At 33.6% G+C, this 18699-nt stretch overlaps 1 protein-coding gene across 1 annotated transcript in view; it reads right to left on the bottom strand.

Moving 5' to 3' along the window:
- The window catches only part of LOC113499184 (hyaluronidase-1-like), a 32053-nt gene extending 16842 nt beyond the window's left edge, over positions 1-15211 (bottom strand). Inside the window, exon 1 of the mRNA XM_026879556.1 lies at positions 14851-15211. Within this exon, the coding sequence (XP_026735357.1) occupies positions 14851-14909 (59 nt within the window). The 5' untranslated portion in view covers positions 14910-15211. The remainder of the gene's footprint in view (positions 1-14850) is intronic.
- Positions 15212-18699: the final 3488 nt, after the last annotated feature.

Genomic DNA, 18699 nt, shown 5'->3' with positions numbered 1-18699 from the left:
TAATGCTCTAGTGCGTAGCGTGCTTGAGTTTGGCAGCGTTATTTGGAACCCACGCTACGTAGTTCATTCAGATAGAATAGAGTCTATCCAGAGATCTTTTACCAGACATCTCGCGTTTTTCGCGCCTGGTATTAGCAGCAGATGTTCATATTTCGACAGACTGATATTTTTTGGGATGTGTTCTTTACAACGCCGTAGACGAATGATGGATATGCTTCTCCTGCAAGACATCATTAAAGGTTCTTCTTCGTACCTGGGTCTTCTTGACCGAATTAGTATTAACGTCCCAAAAGTAAATTCTCGAAGAAAGCTAAGTGCAATTTTTACTATTCCCCGCTACAGAACTAACTTAGGCTTGAACTCTCCAATAGCAAGGCTGATGTCAACATACAATGGCATTTGGAGAAACCTCGACTTAGATATCTTTCACGACCACCCCGCGCAACTCAGGCTAAAGTTACTTGATAGTAATAAGTAATTGTTTTTGATGATGTTTTTTTTCATGTTTTTTATTATTATTACTGTACTTTTTTTTATTATTATTATTGTTACTACTTAATGTCTTCTACTTTTCAAAGTTGTTTAATTTTACTCCTTTTTATATAGCAATATTGTACCTGTGAATACTGTGAAGACTTTCTTTCTTTTTTTTTGTAATTGTTGTGCACGTCTATAATTGATGTAAACACTAGTTTTAAGATTCGTGTAATGTTTATTTTTATGTTTGTGTTTATGTTGTTGATGTGCCTAAATAAATAAATAAATAAATCCTCAATTACGATGAACGCATTAAAAATTAAGGTTTCCGCCCACCGCGGTGTAATTCAAATTGCAGGTCAGTCACTTGCCATGACGTAGCACGGCGGTTCAGGTTTAGTCAGTAAAAGTCTGACACTGCCCATTTCCTACCCCGAGAGTGTCCACGAGGATTCCCCCGCCTTACCAAAAAAAAAGGTCAGTCACTTGCCGTTTTTGGTGATATTTACTTGATGTTACTGGATATGTTTGGAGATTCTAGTTTTGATTTCATTCGAGTGGATGGCTACCTTAAAAATTAAACTAGAGTCCTTATTATCAGAGTGTCTTATAAAATGTTATATATATTAAATTGTCAAAATGATATACATAGTACATATTAAATACAGTATGAAAGTGTTTATTAAAAAAATATTCAAATAAGTAAAAGTATTGTTTGCTCTCTAAAACAATTTTCTTCTATTAAGCCGTTAAAAACGTACTTTCTAAAAAATAAACTGCTCATTAATCGGAAGTGTAACTACGAGATGAGAGATCCATTCAAGACAATTTCATGATTATACATAAACATACCAAAACTTCACATGACATGCAAAAAGTCAATTAGTAATGTATTAATGTTGTCTTGACACGCGAAACTTCTTGTGACGTTACGTAATATGAAACTTCAAATGAATCTGTATGTGTGAACATAAAAAAACTAGTCGCACTAGCCAAGAGATATTTTAACAATCGCTTTGGAAGAAAGCGCTCCATTGTATGAAGATTTCCTACCATCAGGTCAAAAAGTAATTTTATTGCGGTTATAAAGGGAAATACCTCTACATCGTGTATTAATCTGTCTGACTTTCACAATCATAATAAAAATAGTATTAGTGGTCGATCTTCAGACAGTCTTAGAAATGAGTAAAATATTATTAAAATGACTGAAAGATGAATCTATTCGACAAGTCTTTGACAGGACTGAGCGAAAGACAACTACATATTTGAGCGAGGCGGTTCGTGGCTAGAAAGGTAATTTGGACGCTTCAGGCACTTCTTGGTGCTTCGGATAAGAGATAAAAGTTTGTTAAAGCGAGATCAAAGTATACAAACTTGATGAGTGAAACAGAGAAGGCGATATGATGTAGCCCTTTACATTTGTTGTGCTGTACACTGTTACAAATATAAGAAGTGGTTGATAAAAAAATAAAATAGTAACTTGGAAAAAAAATACTCTAGAAATCTAAAATAGAACAGTACACTAGTAAAATAGGCTCAAACTTAGCAAAAAATTGCTTCTAGAATCCGTAAAGTATCTGAGTAACAATCACGATCAATTAAAACGTGTGAAGTGACGTAATACGAGAAATAATACCAATTAGCAGTGACCTGAGCATCTGATACATCTGTATAGGTATGATGTGAAGAGACCTTCAGCGGTAGAACTGTCCAGTTGGTAAGAAACCAGAGTGCGGTAAAAGAGGTTGTGGGTTCGATTCTTACCCAGGACGAATGATTGTGTGATGAGCACGATCCTTGGGAAAGGAAAAATAAGTTTGGAATGACTATAAGCCAACGCAAAAACAGGATTATCCAGACAAACTTATTGATCTTATTCGGCTAGAAAAACAAAACTAAGTCCAGTTTAAATGGGATTTCATTAATTGGGTTCATGATCGGAAGGACAATCTCGAGTAAAACTTTAATCATATACTATGAGGTCTATCAAAAGTAATCACATAATGAAAAGGAGAATTCACTTAACATCTGTTTATTAAAATTAATCGTGATTTAGTTGGCTATTGTTATTGTTTTGATTGACGAGCGTCACCAATTAATAGAGACTCAGAAGTTCTGACTAGAAACGCTTAGTTCGATACAAGGTGACAAATATGGGAATTCTCAATTGAAACAGTAATTATTAGCAACTTTTAATTTCACTTGTCAAACTTTTCTCAAGTAAGTAATATTATTTTTGGACTTTCCATGCTAATTCTCACAAGAGGTCTTTTTGGGGCTTTAGAAAATAAGGTGATTTATTATTGAAAAAGATTGAGGTTTTCTTAAATTCGCCTCCCGCATTAATTAGTTTAATCCTTGTATCACGGGAAGTTTCATAAACATTCAAGTCAAGCGCAGTCACTCAGAACAAACATTTGTGAATCACAAAAACACTTGTCCTATGCGGGGATCGAACCTGCGACGCGTCGCGCATAGTTCGTTTAGCATTTCCTATACCACTCGGCTATCCATGCAGTTTTATACCTGAACCGGACCGAAAGACCACACTTTATCGTTACACATTCAGTAAACAAAATAAATCTCAATAGTTTTAATGAAAAAGATGTTACGAAATAGCATGTCGATCCAACATTAGGGAGGCTATAAAGCACGAATATCGGTTGATGGAGTCACGAAGGCGGTATGGCGGCAGGTATAGACTGGAATCATAGTAATTAGGTTAACAGGTCTGGATACGATGGGCTCGTGTCTGTGATTACTGCTGAATGTTTGCCTAGAAAATAAATCTCGTATTTTAGGCAATGTGAAAGGTTTGAGGATTTTAGAGGACTTTATCGTTGTGTATCATACGAACTTTTAATGATTTTGTAAAATTCAGATATGTATATAGTGAAAAGGAAAAAATAAATAAAATGTCTGTTTTTGAAGATTCTTCAGATAGTTTTTAGACTTACTTGAAAATTGTATTAATTATTGGTTTTCTGCAAATCACCTGCACAATGAAGATCAATTATCGCCTACACACTAACTACAACAATATTATGTAATATCTATTATTATACCTACAACTGAAACAAGGTCGACACCCGTACGGAACTGACTTGACACTTCAAAGGTCTCTAAATGCTTTATTGTAATATGATATGTTGGTAAACATTGTTAAGTGCTACAAAAAGAGAATGAGTGTTGTTGTTTAGGCATGGATTGTGACGTCACTGGTCCAAATAAACAGTTATTTGAGTCGGTTATTTGGAGTACAGAGTGAATGCGTTTTAGTCAATGGTATAGTTGAGTTAGGTCAGACTCAATATTTTTTGTAGTTTGCTTCGCGTTTCGGTGGTCTCAGTTACAAGGGAAGGGTGAAGCACTCCGGTGGTTTTAGCCGGTAAGAGTCTGGCATACCATGCCGCAGGGCAGAGGAAGTCCTTGAGTATTTCCTCGGGAAAAAAAAGATTAAACCCAATATGGCTTTTAGAGAGGATAGGTTGATTCTAGAAAAATCGAAATGAGTCTAGCTGTTCAATGCCTTAATTACGCGACTATAAAAGGAGCAGGACCTCAATTTGTCGGTGTTAAGATATATTTATGTTTGTTTCATCAGAACCCTGGGTGATTGCGTGACCGATTTTGTTGACGGTTTTATAGATAAAGTGAAATAAGCGATTTAAAAACAACTTATTAAATAAATCATTTAATATAAAATTCTAATTGTTGACCCGTTTTAATCGTGTCAGTTCAACGCAAACAACACGTGCTAGCAAACACTCTAGTGTCCCAAATAACTTCAACAGCGCCGACAACAGTTAAGTTAACATTGACACTTTAGTGGTCAACTTTACTCTGAACTAACTGCTACATGTTACATGGTCTTGTTAAAAGTAATTAGTGATATACTAATTACAAGTGATTCTATGTAAAATGAGCTTATTACTTGTGAACGCTAAGCCACATCAAAAACAACCATGGATTCATCAAAACCATTCATGACTTTTGATTTCGAAATCACAATTTTTTCTAAAAGTGAATGACTGCAATATTTGTATAATTTCAGCTGTTCTTCCCTGCAAAGTAGGGATGTTCCTAGGAGTGCCGGACCGCGCATTCGTGTTCCGAGAACGCTTCAAAGAGATGTCACCAAGCTCAGGGGGAGGGCAACAGGGCTCGGAGGCAGGAAACGGCAGCCTCGGTACACAAAGGACAGAGGGAGGAACATGGGATGTTGGCCAGTTTTTTGATTTCCCATTGGGGACAAAAACGTTTAAACTTGATGGTCACATCTCACAGAATATTTAGAGGAAAGCACCACCTCTTAAAATAATACTGTTATAACTATGGAATTGAGATGCCGCTCTACAAAGTGTTTCGAGTTGCTAGCAGGAATCCAGTTTCAATGTAAAACGTATACAGTGTACAACACATAGGTGTATGCACTCTATCGATTGACGTTAGTAGGTCAGTAGAGCCTTAACCCGACTCATTACGGGTGTTAATTGACCGAACCACTTGTAAGCACCACTGTATTACTGAAAGGAGGTCTTATAGATTTGATGTATTTAAAAGTTTTATAAGGAATCCTTTGTTTGTTAGGATTATAAACAAAAAGGAGTTTTTTTTCTTATCTTAATAATTTTTTTCGCGTATATTATCACATTTAAACCAGACATACATCTAATAATCAACATACTTTAAGTGAATTCAGACTTTATAACTATATCCATTAAAAACAAATCTAACAGTTAAACTAGCTCAGTAAATAGTTTTCTTTGACATCGCATCAAAATTAAAATTGCACGTAACTTGTCACCAATTATAAAGAAAAAAAAACCGAATTGATCTAGTAAGGGTTTTCAATGGCACGAAACTCAAAAAGAACATTTTAGATGTCCTTTTTTATACCTAGAAATATAAGTGAAGATTAAGTAGCACATAAAATGCTATCTAGTTCTCCACGCCTTCATTGGAGTGCAGAACCATGTTTCAAAGATACCGCACTGTCGTAGTATCTAGATATCTTAAATCAATATTTGCTGCCGTTATTGCCACTAATTTATTATTTTAAGCCATTGTTAATGTGTACTAAAATATGGACTTTTTAACTTTTTTTTTTAATCCTGAGTTCCGAATTGAGGTATTTAATCCTTGTGTAGCAGCGTGTTTCAAAAACGATCGAGTCACATGCACACAGTCACTCAGACTGAGGGCAAGCATTCGTGGATTACACAATTCCTTGTCCTACGCGGGGATCGAACCCGTGACCCACGCATACGTGGGTATGGCGTGGTGACGTGAACTAAAAATAAAACTATTGTTAAACGCTCCGATTGTTTAATAAAAATAAATTCAAATGCTATGTTAGCTGATAAGATAAGAGCAATGTTTACTGTGAAAGTGCGATAAGGATTTTTAGATCTCTTTGATTGTTTTCTCGAGTTGCTAAGAAAGGATTTATCTTAAGACTGCTTTAGGAGGACGCCAAACTGCCGGTTGTAGGATTATTAAGAAGTTTTTTTTAGAACACTTTATAGGCATGGATTGTTGCTTGCTGTAATGCTGTCACAATTTTTGTTTAATTTGTGAATCAAAAGATAGCTTTGCAAGTAGTAGGAACATGCGTAGAGAGTACAGTGATTGTCCAGCAATGGCAAAACAGGGGCGAAAATAGAACAACAGAACAGGTACTAGGTAAAACAAATTCTTTTAGTCTGAGACTTTTTTGTTCGATGCTTATTGCTATGACCTTAAATGTATGTACACAAATGATATAAGTATAATAAGTATCGTGACACACAGATATACAAAGCTGACGGCAATCTGTGATGTATGGGCGTGGACGACATAGCTTTGTTGGCCTTGACAATGGAGTCGGCCGTAGGGCTGTCACACACTCCAATCAAGTATTATTTTAATAGGGTTTTGCATAAATGGACAAGCGACTTCGTTACCGTCCTTGTTAATTGGTCAATCACATTAAAAACTTGTTTCTTTATGTGCAAAGCAGGCAATAAGGAAGGAGTTAAATTAAACTGTTTATGAAACCGGTCAATAGTACGGCATATATTTAAAAAATAAAGAAACCTCGGGCGCCTTTTATGGAGACTATCTTAGAACATTTTTTATCAAATAGTCAAGACCACTCATGACTAATTTTGTATTCACAAAAAAAACATCTTTGGTTACTTTAAATGATGCCACTGACAGTAATGTCGAACTCAAAGCACCCTCGTATGTGTAAGTGTATAAAAATAAATACATCATCTACGCAGTGCCAACCCTACGCGAGACAGATAAAGCGACTATTCGTATAGGTAGTGATTTATTAGTTTATTTTTTCTCGCTTCGAGTGTAGACACGGGAACTAACTATAATTGATGACTTATGAATTATATTCGTTAGGCTTTTGTTACCGTGGTGGGGACCAAACAGGTTGGCAGTTTAAGACCTTTTTGGTTTCAAATAGTCATTTTAAAATTTACTGTTGCTCACTATCTTATCTAAGACGGTAAGACTAGCTATCCCCCGCGTTGTTACTCCGGATTAAAATGGTCGATGAACTTCAAATCAAATTCCATCAAAATTGGTCTAACAGTTTCAGAAAAATTAGCAAACATTTATACTTTCAAATATCCTCGCAATCTTTTACTAGTACACTCGATCGATGTTCGTTGATAAAAATCAATCGCTACTTGATAATGGTTTGGTTCGATATCACAATTACCGAATCTATATGGAGAACATAACCAGACTAGTTTCTAGTTTTGTCTCTACCTTAATAATAGGGATGATGACTGGGTATAAAAAAATCTCATTCGTCCCTCAGTTAGATAATTGAAAAGTATGAGACACGTATTTTTTCCCTTTTCAGAAAAACTAGAATTGACAAAGATTAACTGCTTTAAAGTTTAGGAGACCGGGCTTGTGACGTTACGATAGAGTAAAATTTATACTCAATCGTGACGTCACGCGTAAGTTTCATTCACTGTAATTTGGTAAATTTATGTTTGCGGGACAAATTAAAAAATACGTATCCATTATTATACAAAAAACTACAAGACGGACACTGCAAAAAAAAAATGTCATCATCCCTATTATCTCATTTAAATGCTTGCCTATAACTTTTATGGGTCCCTGAACTCTTAAAAGGTTTGGTAATTTTTATTGGTCAATTTATAATCAATCACAGTTTTTATCTCTCGCATAAAATAACACGATGAAATGTAGAAACTGCCACATATTATTCAGCACTGTAATCAGAACAAAGAAAGCCGGAAATTGATAGTGTCACTTGAAAGTCAGAACACAAAGAAAATCCTTGTTTATGCGTTGCTAGGCAACGCGAGACAAATCACTTAGCGAAACTAGAACACAGATCTCACATTTAAATTTCAACTTTATATGCCATGTTTTAAAAGTCAAATTCGATTAGCGTATTCAGAATTAAATGAGGACTGCACTTTAGAAGGGTATTTTTAACCTTAACTGTGTAGTCATAAGATTGACATTTCTGTAGTGTGTTTAAAGAATAATTTTGCATTGTTTTGTCTGATAATGTTTACAAATGATTGAGAGTTTTTTTGTTTTTGTTTACTGTTTGCTGTTGTTGTTTAGAGGTTGAGTGAGCTGGCATGTTTTGCAAATTGTTACAGGTTCAATTTGTATGGATAAGTTACCAAATTTTGGTTGCAAAGTCCTAACTAAGAGAATAATTGTCAAGAAGACACGAGTAAGAGACACAATTGGCGTATACAGCCAGGACGCAAACCTGCGACTCTTGGCTACATAATTATTTTTGTATGACTGACAATATTTTAATGCGAAAAGCTATTCAGTATTAACTCTAAAATAGGTATACTTAATAACTGCATTAGATGAAGAAGTAATAGATATTTGACATGAGGAGATCAGAAAAGTTCTGAATTTAAAGCATTTAGAAGATTATCAGGAGCTTACTGTTAAAAAAAGGCTCCTGACGAAAAAAAAAAGTGAATCATTTTGTCGCGGTACCACACACATGCAGAATAATCATGGGCATAAAGAAACTCACTGCTACTATTTACTATTTATAGCAATCGAGTTAGTTTTAATTCGTTGTGAATGTAAATAATGAGAGTCCCCGTCAATCAATGAAGCCGGACAATGTGTAATCAGATTAGATTATAATAGAAGGTTAAGGGCAGGGAGCGCTGCTGTAACGAGCCGACTAATCCTGATTCGATGTTAGAAACACGCTGAAAAACAAGCTCTATATAACCGAGACTAGAGTCCTTAATTAAATGACAGTATAGGGGGCCTGTAACGTAAAAGCTTTCCGTTTATCTGTCAGCGACAGTATCTGTCTGAAAACAGCCAAGGATTGTGACACATACCTATACTATTTCGATGTTTTTTCATAGTGATGTATTTTGTTGCAGCAATATCGACAAATGTAAATCGAGGTTCAACATCGACTGCTAGGGATATTAATTTGATACGAGCTTATTTTTTATATTTATATTTTGTTGTTTTATTTATTTCACATTTATATTTTGTTAGCCTACTTATACGGATGTATTTTTCCAGTATTGCCAGTATTTTTCCAATCGTACACGAAATGGTTATTTTTAAGAGTGAAGAATATTTCCATAACTTGGTAGTTTAAGAACTGGATTTTGATGTGATTGATTTATTTGTTTAAAAGCTAGTTTCTTTGCTCTAATGAGTTGGAATGCAATAAATGATTGAGTATTGGATACGGAAGGCGGAGGATTTTTTTCTGAGGTACAATTAAGAAATGGCTCATTAGACCGCGATAACTTAAAAAGGACTTTCTGAATGAAGAGCCTTATTAATAATAAATTTTCTAGATATTTAATCTATTGACATAAAATGTTTTTCAATGAATAAAATTGAAGTGATTCATTATATATTTTTCAGTTTTCCTTACATTTTGTATTCATATACGTAGTTCTAACCACCAGGCGCATAAAATATATTTTTGTTTTTACCATAATTTTGATAACTATACGCAATATAGCCTTCAATTATATTATAAGGAATCTTACTCATTCCCGTTTTGACGACTTATAAAATGACTCAATGATGTGGTTCTTTTGTTTTGACGTCATAACCCTGTGGTGAAACTCATATTCCGTCAAATGGCCATGGAATAATAATGGTGACATATTTAAATATGTCTGAGTTTATTGGAGGAAACTTTTTGCATTAGATGATGTACCTATGGCAAATTATTTGGTAACAAAAGTGTGAACTAAACCTAGAGGTCTAAATAGTATATTGATGGGTTGTTATAACAATTTAATTAGGTTTCAGTATCAACATTTATCGAGAAAGTTCTCGTCAAATTATTATGTGCTAAATTGATTATGAAGGTTCTAATTTTATGTGGGAACGAGCCTTGTCTGAGGATTTTTATACATTTCCATGCATGTTTTGCATATCGCTTTTTGCAAATAGGCTTTCTTTAATCACTTTTACAATGAACTAGGTGACCTGGCAAACTTTGCATTAAATGTGCACTTTGCATTCTTCTATCCCTATTTTTTGGTATACAACACTAACTTTATTCTACCAATAACGAATACAAATTATTAATCATACAGTCTGTTTGGTGGTTCAAGAGTTAAACGCGTTTATACATTTCAAAGATCTATTTTTATTAACATGCCTCAAGTAACCATAAGATAGTAAATCTTTAAAATAAAACGAGTGCAGTATTGATTACCTCTCGAACTTGACCGCTTTCTTTCTCAATGAGCACTCACGGGCCGTTGACTCCATAATAAAAATAAATTCCGCCACATTGCCAATACAGTCAGACAAAGAAGTCTTGTGTGTGAAGTATACGTCATGAGTATGTGTAATTGTGTACCTGTGAGATCAACTGTACAATGAACAAGGAAGTATACATCACTAGTCCTGCAACGTGGATTTTCTTACTGTACTTTTATTTGAAGGCGAGGAAGTAAGTTTTGAAACCTAATATTTTATATCTTATTTTGAGAATTATGCTAGTTTTGTTTTAATTTGAATGACAGTCCGTCATACACGCAAGTTTAAAGAAATAATTGATGTAATATCTGTTTTTTGCTTAGCTAGAGTTGAACTATAGTTGTATGACGTATCTAGACAATTCGTCTCTTTAATTACTTTGATATTGTGCAACTTGATATGACATTTGTAAACATCGTCTAGTCCGAATCAGAGATTTTTTAGTTGTCTCTGTATGTTGGTTCGTTATTGTATCTGTTATTAAAACTATTAAGAGATTGAAGGGTGTTCTTATTTTTTATATCTTATATATAATTATTCAAAAACAAAAGTAAGTTAAGTTAAAAACAGATCTCTATCTGTTCTATTTCTGGGCAAAGGCCTCATCTCATGAATAATAAAAACGAGTCCAAATCGTACAAATTAATAAAATTGAATTTATAATTAAGTAAAAATATCAAAGTACATAACTACATTTTAGTGTAGGGCCATTAAAATGTCGCTTTTTGAACGGTGTTTTTAATGTATTCCCAAAATTCCTACCCGTTCCGTAATTTTGATAATGATAATTTATAGTTTACGGTTCATGCAATCCATTCCACATAAAAAGACGCCATGGGATTTATTTGACATACTTTATACATTTGCATTTTGATTGGGTACATTCCTTCCCACATTTTTTTCTATGGTTTACTAGTATGGAGAAACTCTTCTAAGTAGTTTTTGTCTCTTAATTAGGTACAAGTAATACAACTCAATACTAGTGATGTGTCAAAGGCAGTCTTAGTACTTTCTAGTGTTTATCTTAACGTAACTTTTTCGAAACAACCGATTTATATGAAGCTATTCTATTCGTTAGATCTGAGAATAGGCTGTACATCTTTCATACGCCTGTGCAATAAGTGTAGAGCCAGAAATATATAAAGGTGTCAAATAACTTTTGCTTTCGTCAATAATTGGATGGCAACTGTATATTGACAATTGTCAACTAATTTGTAAGTCTCAAAGACTCAGGCTAATAGTGTTTTCTGTATTATGGCATCTGTTGCTTAAAGAGCCGTTATATCTCACGCAATACATTACTAGATTCTCTCATTACTCACATATTTTTGTTGGCTGACAGTCCGACAGGTAATTATCAACTGGTGTTGGGTACCCCTTTTGGCGTACGATTCTTACATTGACGGTAATACTATTATATTAGCTGAGCAACTAAGTCTTTTTTTCGTATACGTCATTCCCTGAATGAAAAACGAGTACAGACTCTATTACGGTTTAAAAGCGTGAATAAAATAAGCAATTTAGATAAATATGTTTCTTAATAAAAGCTTGGGCTGTATAAAATGTATGAGTGATGGTATTGCTATGTGGTATAAATGTACTACAGACAAACTGACTTAAGTCTGCAAACCAGTGGTGCAAGCCACCACGCATTATCAACTGCGCGCGATGTGTGGCGGATTTGATCCCCGCTTAGGAAAAGCATTATTTTGGTGATCCTTAAATGCTTGTTCTGAGCCTGATAATTTTATGTATTTTATAAAATTCCCGTGGCACAACATTGAAATTCCTAAGTGCGAGTGTCGTATTAAAAAATCGATCATAAATAGCAGCCTGTATTTTCTGGAAATAGAGGTGATACGAAGCCTGCAGTTCTACAAGAAATGCGTGGGTTGCGGCAATTTTTTACAAGTTTACAATTATTCTTCACCTACAGGAAAATCTGGCAAGTTAAAATTAACCCACTTTCTGGTTTCTGGTATAGCTGAAATTTTGAGCGCATACATAAATTGCGTGAAAATGCAAAAAAATCTTAAAATTTAACTGGACTTATGCTGGAACCAGAATATGGAGATGGTCACAGGGGCCCAGTATAAAACTTCAAAGACTCTGGTTGATCTCATTTGATTCGTAGTGATCTCGGAGTCTCTACATCGGGTGGAAAAACAACTTAATGAGTTCACGATTTAGATTAAAAAGTCGTTTTGTAACCAGTCGGGACACCTTCAATATTCTCGCGTGAGTACTGAACTACTGACGGTTTATTTGATTTAAAAGTTATCATGTCTCACGACATGGTTGTACGAAAAAGGGGAGAGAAACTTTTACTACACCTGAGCGGCAAGAAATTCAAATGAAAAGGTTTTTTCTTTCGTTATAGATTTTCTTTACTAAAATACGATCAGGATTATATTTTTCACTAAAAATCTAATAAGCAAACTCATTGTTTTAACTTTTTTTTGGTTAATTTTGAAAAATGTGGAAGGTTTTGTAAAGAGCCCAGATAGAGTATAAAGCTATCTTTACAACTATTTACAAGTAAATTTAAAACAATTTCAATAAAGTTTCAATTCAATCAAGACCCGTAGGTTCAGTGAACATCTATGAGAAATTCAGTGATGTTAAACATGAAATATAAAATAATAAAAACATGTGATAAACAGATGCTATAACTATATTTCGTGGTGACATAGTTCGTCGCCATTGCGCCATGGTGTCCTATTTATAACTGTTATCCATTTAATATGATTCGGTAAACATATTGACCAAACGGCCACAACGTAGGGAACGTCAGCTAGGTTTACTGAGGGCCTACCAGGAGCTACCGAAGTAAGATTTTTATGGATGTCAGAGCGGGATGCCGTGCTAGGCTTTGTAATTCTCCGTCTCTTTTCTACAACAGTTAAAGATTTACTCTAAGACGTAATGGTATGGTGTCAGGATTTCGTTTAAGTCTTTCCGAGAAACGAAGATTATAATATAGAGGGGATATTTTTCTTGTTTGAGTTAAATAATGATAATACACGTTTTGAGGCACTATGTGATGTAATGTTGCAAGTGAATCCTTTGAAAAAACGACTAGCAGTTTGTCTGCGGCTCTGCCCGCTTTTTTATCGATTATCACATTAAAGCGGAATCCTGCTTTTTAAAATCGAAGAAGTATCTATACTTATTGCTGGTTATAATGTACTTTTTTAAAGTCCTAATGATTTAATGTCCCATTGTTCAGGCGCGTTTTATTTTTTAGTTGTCATTGCTTCACAGCTATATAGTTAAATTAAATCTATTAGTGATTGTCACTTTGGTAAAGAAGCCTTCCACATATTATTACTTAAAATATTTAGTATATTATGCTGTATGCGTTTTTGCACAAACGTCAATGCGTTTAAAAAATAATACATAATTTCTTCTTCTTTTTTTATTCTCGGGATAGCTACAATGAGACGGAGCACCTGCCATTATTACTATAATTACAATTTTTCTCCATTTACTTTGTACTTCCATACAACAGGCTGAACTAAAAAGGAAATAATGTTTGTTTACGTGATATTTAGTCAACATAATCACGTTTGTAAAACCGCAGTCGCGGCAAATGCCTCTGTGACAGCGTTACGTCAAGTTATTGTGATTGCGTATTAGTTAATTAGAATTATTTCATGAGCGAACGTTATTACGATGAAGGGATACCTACCTAATGATTTTAGCTAGAATTAATTTTATGTGTCATTTGTTTTTTCTCGGAGATTTACGTCTTTGTTGTTATCAGATGTATTATTTGTACTTATTGGTACTTATAGATTTTTTAATAGAATAATTGACTTGTCCTTCCTAAATCTATATAAAATAAATCTTTAAGTTGTGGCATATTTTTTTTTATTTTCCATGATGAAATGTATCCACAACAAAAATAAAATAAAATTCAGCAATTAATTTAAGTACCGCATTTCTCGCGGAGAAAAGTTTTTGAAAAAATAAAATAAATATAATTTAGCGATCGTTGAATTTATAATACTTAAAAAAACACATCGGAGGATTTAAAAAGTTAATTTTTTGCCTTATTGTTTCTTTTTTTTTTGTATAGTTGCAGCCAGTTTATAAATAGAAATATAAACAAACCTTATTGTTTAGTCAATGAAGTGTTTATAGTAAACAAATACTTGGAATGTGATAAATAGGTACCTACTGTACCTAGTACTTACCGACTGATAAACGATATGTTGATATAGGTATCCATTGATACGTACGAGAACGATACAACTACGAGTCGTATTCTCAGAATTTGTAAACAAATAGTATTTTAGTAGGGCATTCGTATTTATTTCGATAAATATTTTAATTTGTTATTTTTTCGTAAGTATCTTATCGAAAATTTTATTAATTTTGTTAAAGACTTTTTTTAATTCGGTGGAATAAAAATATTTTATAGGAAAACTTTAATTCTCACATGCTCGACAAATTCTAATAAAAATCTTTTTTATTAGCATTTTATTACCTATATTGAACTTTGTTTTCGTTTTTTCTATTTTTTTACGCTTATTATTTCATTTCATATTTTAAAAATTATTTTATAACAACGAACAACATTTTTATTTCATTAATACTTACTTCGAATCATCGCATCTCACAGCGTAGCCCGCCAAAAAAATAAACAAAAAAGTTTTCATTTTCACTAAAAACACTTTTAATCACTAAAACCTTTAAAAACTCCTTTCCATTAAACTAAATCAACATTTTACAAACAACAACAACAAAAAAACTCAACGTTCAATTTTCAAATTCAAGAAAAGAATACTTTAAAAATAAAATAACGTTTCGCGCCAATTTTTGACGTGTTTAGTGATGGGACCGACGCGCGCTCGACACCACGTGCGAGTCGATTATGACAATATAAAATACTATAGAGGTCGATTGTTGACTATAGTTTGGTAGAGCGGTGCGTTCCGTGAACTTTATATTGTAATACCGACTAGTGTCGTCACACGGATTCGCCTGGATATTTAAATTAATCTTATCATGGTATTAAGGAGTCATTAAACATTGCTCTAGTTTATTTGCTCATAAACTTTGCAGTTTTAACTTTTACTGCTGAAGGATTGTTGAATTAAATTAATCTAAACTTTATTTACTTAAGAGTTTATATTAAAAAGATAATACAATTATATTGAAGTCCTATTAGCTGGAGTGTTCACAGTTCACTAGAAACCTTTCAGAAATTTTATTCATTACATTATAATTATCTGTAACAAAATTTTCTATTAAGATAAAATAAAATAAGTTCAGTTTTGATAAGGACCTACTTTTCTATTTAATTAACATGCTGTGCTTATGACTTCATTTCACCGTTGTTCAAGAACATAATGAAATATTAATATGTTCTTGAACATAATGAAATAGAAAAGTAGGTCCTTATCAAAACTGAACTTGTTTTATTTTATCTTAATAGAAAATTGGGTTACAGATAATTATAATGTAATGAATAAAATTTCAACCAAACATTTTTCCTATATTAAATAAAAACATCTTTGAAGGCAAAAAACCCTGACTCATTAGTTTTATTCCTTATTTTCACCGACTTGGTCGTCGCATTATAAAAAAGAAATAATTTAATATGTTATGGGGGGGGGGGTGAAATTCTCTTGCCTGCCGTCGTAGCGGGATTGTCCGAAAGGGTTACCTCTAAAGGGTAACACACGAAGGGCAAAGGAAGGAACATGGATAGGTTTTAGTCAGTAGAAGTCTGACACTCCCTTCAGGCCTCCTTTGATGATTTAATATCCGAATAAAGGAAAATTCTCCTTTCCATTAAAAAGGTTCTTCTGTTTGTTTCTCTAGTCTATGTCAGCTATGAAACATAATCTATGAATTTCACATAACTACGTAGATACACGTACGTCAAATTTCTGAAAGATTAGTCTATGAGCTTATATATCGCAAACACAAATATTCTAGTTTTCTTCTCCAAACAAAGTTGATCCGTAACTTAATAAAGTATTTAAATATGTTCTTAATTGTTTAATGGCGGGCCCTTAAAATTTATTTTTGTACGATTATCTACCTGGTAACCGTGACGAATACCGTTTTCATTTTGAATACAGATAAGGTTTTCAGAGATACAAAATCTAGTAAAGCATAAATTATATTATAGAAAAATTCTTTCTTCCAACCGTTAACAGAAAATGTAAATACTTTGAATCGATTCACAAATATGTTGTCAAGAACCATCGCTAAAAAACCTATTTTCAAATTGTACAAAATATTCAAAAATTAAATCTAAATAACAACCTGTACATATCTGGATATTAACCACAATCTTATTAAGACAAAACAACATAATGGTGTAATAAAACAATACTTTATAAAAAACCCTCACGACTCGGAGACACGAATCAGGAGGTCTACCATCACCTAGCACGGCCATCTTTAGCTGTTGAAAAGAGACACCGCTCTAAGATGTGTATCACGCTCTCTCGCTCCCACACCTGCAAGAGACATAGTACAAAAGGTGATGGTAGGTTTTCTGATTGTTTTGATTTCGAGAAACAAACGTGTGAAGAATAAGATGGGTCTTCGTGATGACGAGAGCTGCCACAATGTCCATTGTAAGTATAATAAATATAGTGTTTCTGTTATCTTTTACAATCATGATGTATGAAAATAATAGTCGTTATGGAAGTTGCAGTTGCATTTATAGATCGAGGAATAAAATTAAAATCTGATAAATACCTTCGGCAGTAAAACTTTTCGACCCACAACTTTTAAATGGTTCGACGGATTTTTATTAAACATGTCTATGAACACTAGCATATGATTGAATTGAACTAAAATCATTTAATTACTTCAGGAGCTATGTAAGATTCTATAGCCTGTACAGACTCATTAAACTTATAATAAATCGTTTGGCGACGGGAGATTAAAACTCGCAAGATAATAAGCTCTGCAAGATACATAAAATAATGTAACTGCCAATTGCAGCTGTTGGTTGAAATAATTGCTATTTCTCTACCGTCCGCGTCGATGGGAAAAGACTTTCAGCATACTTTCACCGATACTAGCTTGGTTTTATTTTTAATTATGGTTAGAGTTTGATTCCTCTTTCGATCCGGGCCTGTAATGATACTTTGAAACCAATTTGATTGAAATAGAACTCCAATCTTAGGAGTCAGAAGTCAGGAGTAATCCTCCAGATCTCTCTCTTTAAGTTCGGTTTTGCTGTCCCAACAGACTATAAAAACAAAAAATGTTACTGTTACCAGTAGTGTATTATCGAGGCAAATTGGTGATAGCCATCAATACCTTGATAATCATGATAAAGGTTAAACTTAGATAATAAAAATCTAACTTAAGTGGGTTGCGACCCACATGCGTTGAATTAATTACTTCATTAATGGTAATTATCTACTGTTTCTAGAAAATAGACTTTAGGTAAAATGCTAGGGAAGGCAAGTTTAAGCTAAGTGTGTTTTATAGTTTTGTTAGCTGATGAAAAGAAAAGATAATCACTCTAAATAAGTTCTTAATAAATAGTATTTTATTGCACACTACATCTAAGTATTATACATGACTTGCACAGCTATCATGCAAAAATATAATAAAATTTTATTATTTGCACACATAGCTTATTTTAACTACGTTATTTCTGACAGTACTTTAAATCACTCTTCGAATTATCATGAATGAGGATTTAGCCAATTTTCAGCTCTCCCTTTTTCAAGAGGCATCTGGTAGACCTCCTTGGGCAAGGACGGCAGTTCAGGTTTGATCAGACTGTCACTGGTCGTAAATCAAACCGCCGCGTTCCGTCTCCACAATGAGTCGATACATGAAGTCAAGTTTTTTAATAGAATGGAATAGAGTATTTTTATTTTCTCTTGTTCAGTATGCAGGTATAAAGAATGTAAGTCCGTCGTAAAATCCAATGTTGTTGAGTTTTTCCTTCAGGAAACTGTAAACATTAATAGTTCTGTTGACAACCATTCGCTAAGAACTAGGTCATGTGGAAAAAACAACATTTTTTTAGCTATTTTTTCCACTCACTTTCTTGTTTGTTTGTTTGTCGTTCCGGTTCGATTTTTGCAACTCAATTTTGAGGCACTTCCCGATAAGCTAGCAGGCTGAAATTTTCAGAGTAGCTTCAAACCCGATGGCAATGCAATTTACAACTATTAAAAAGGGCTGGACCGATTTTGATAAAACATGAATAGTGACCCATAAAAACATTTGAAACGGCTTCAACGGTTTTCATGAAATTTTGTTTACATAATTGGGTGGGTCTCAGAATCGCATATTTATTTTTGATACCTCTTGTTTCTTTTTCGTTCCCTAGACCTCTTTTGTATGGAAGCCCAACGTTTGCTGGGACAGCTAGTTTTATTATTAAATAAGATCTTATAGTGAGTAAGGAATTAGGTTAACTTGTATACTTCTACACCAGAAATAGTAGAATATAACGACGAC

The sequence above is a fragment of the Trichoplusia ni genome, chromosome 12, assembly GCF_003590095.1.
Source record: "Trichoplusia ni isolate ovarian cell line Hi5 chromosome 12, tn1, whole genome shotgun sequence".
Lineage (NCBI taxonomy): Eukaryota > Metazoa > Arthropoda > Insecta > Lepidoptera > Noctuidae > Trichoplusia > Trichoplusia ni.
Note: the sequence above shows the minus strand (reverse complement) of the source record. Positions and strands in the feature narration are given on the sequence as shown.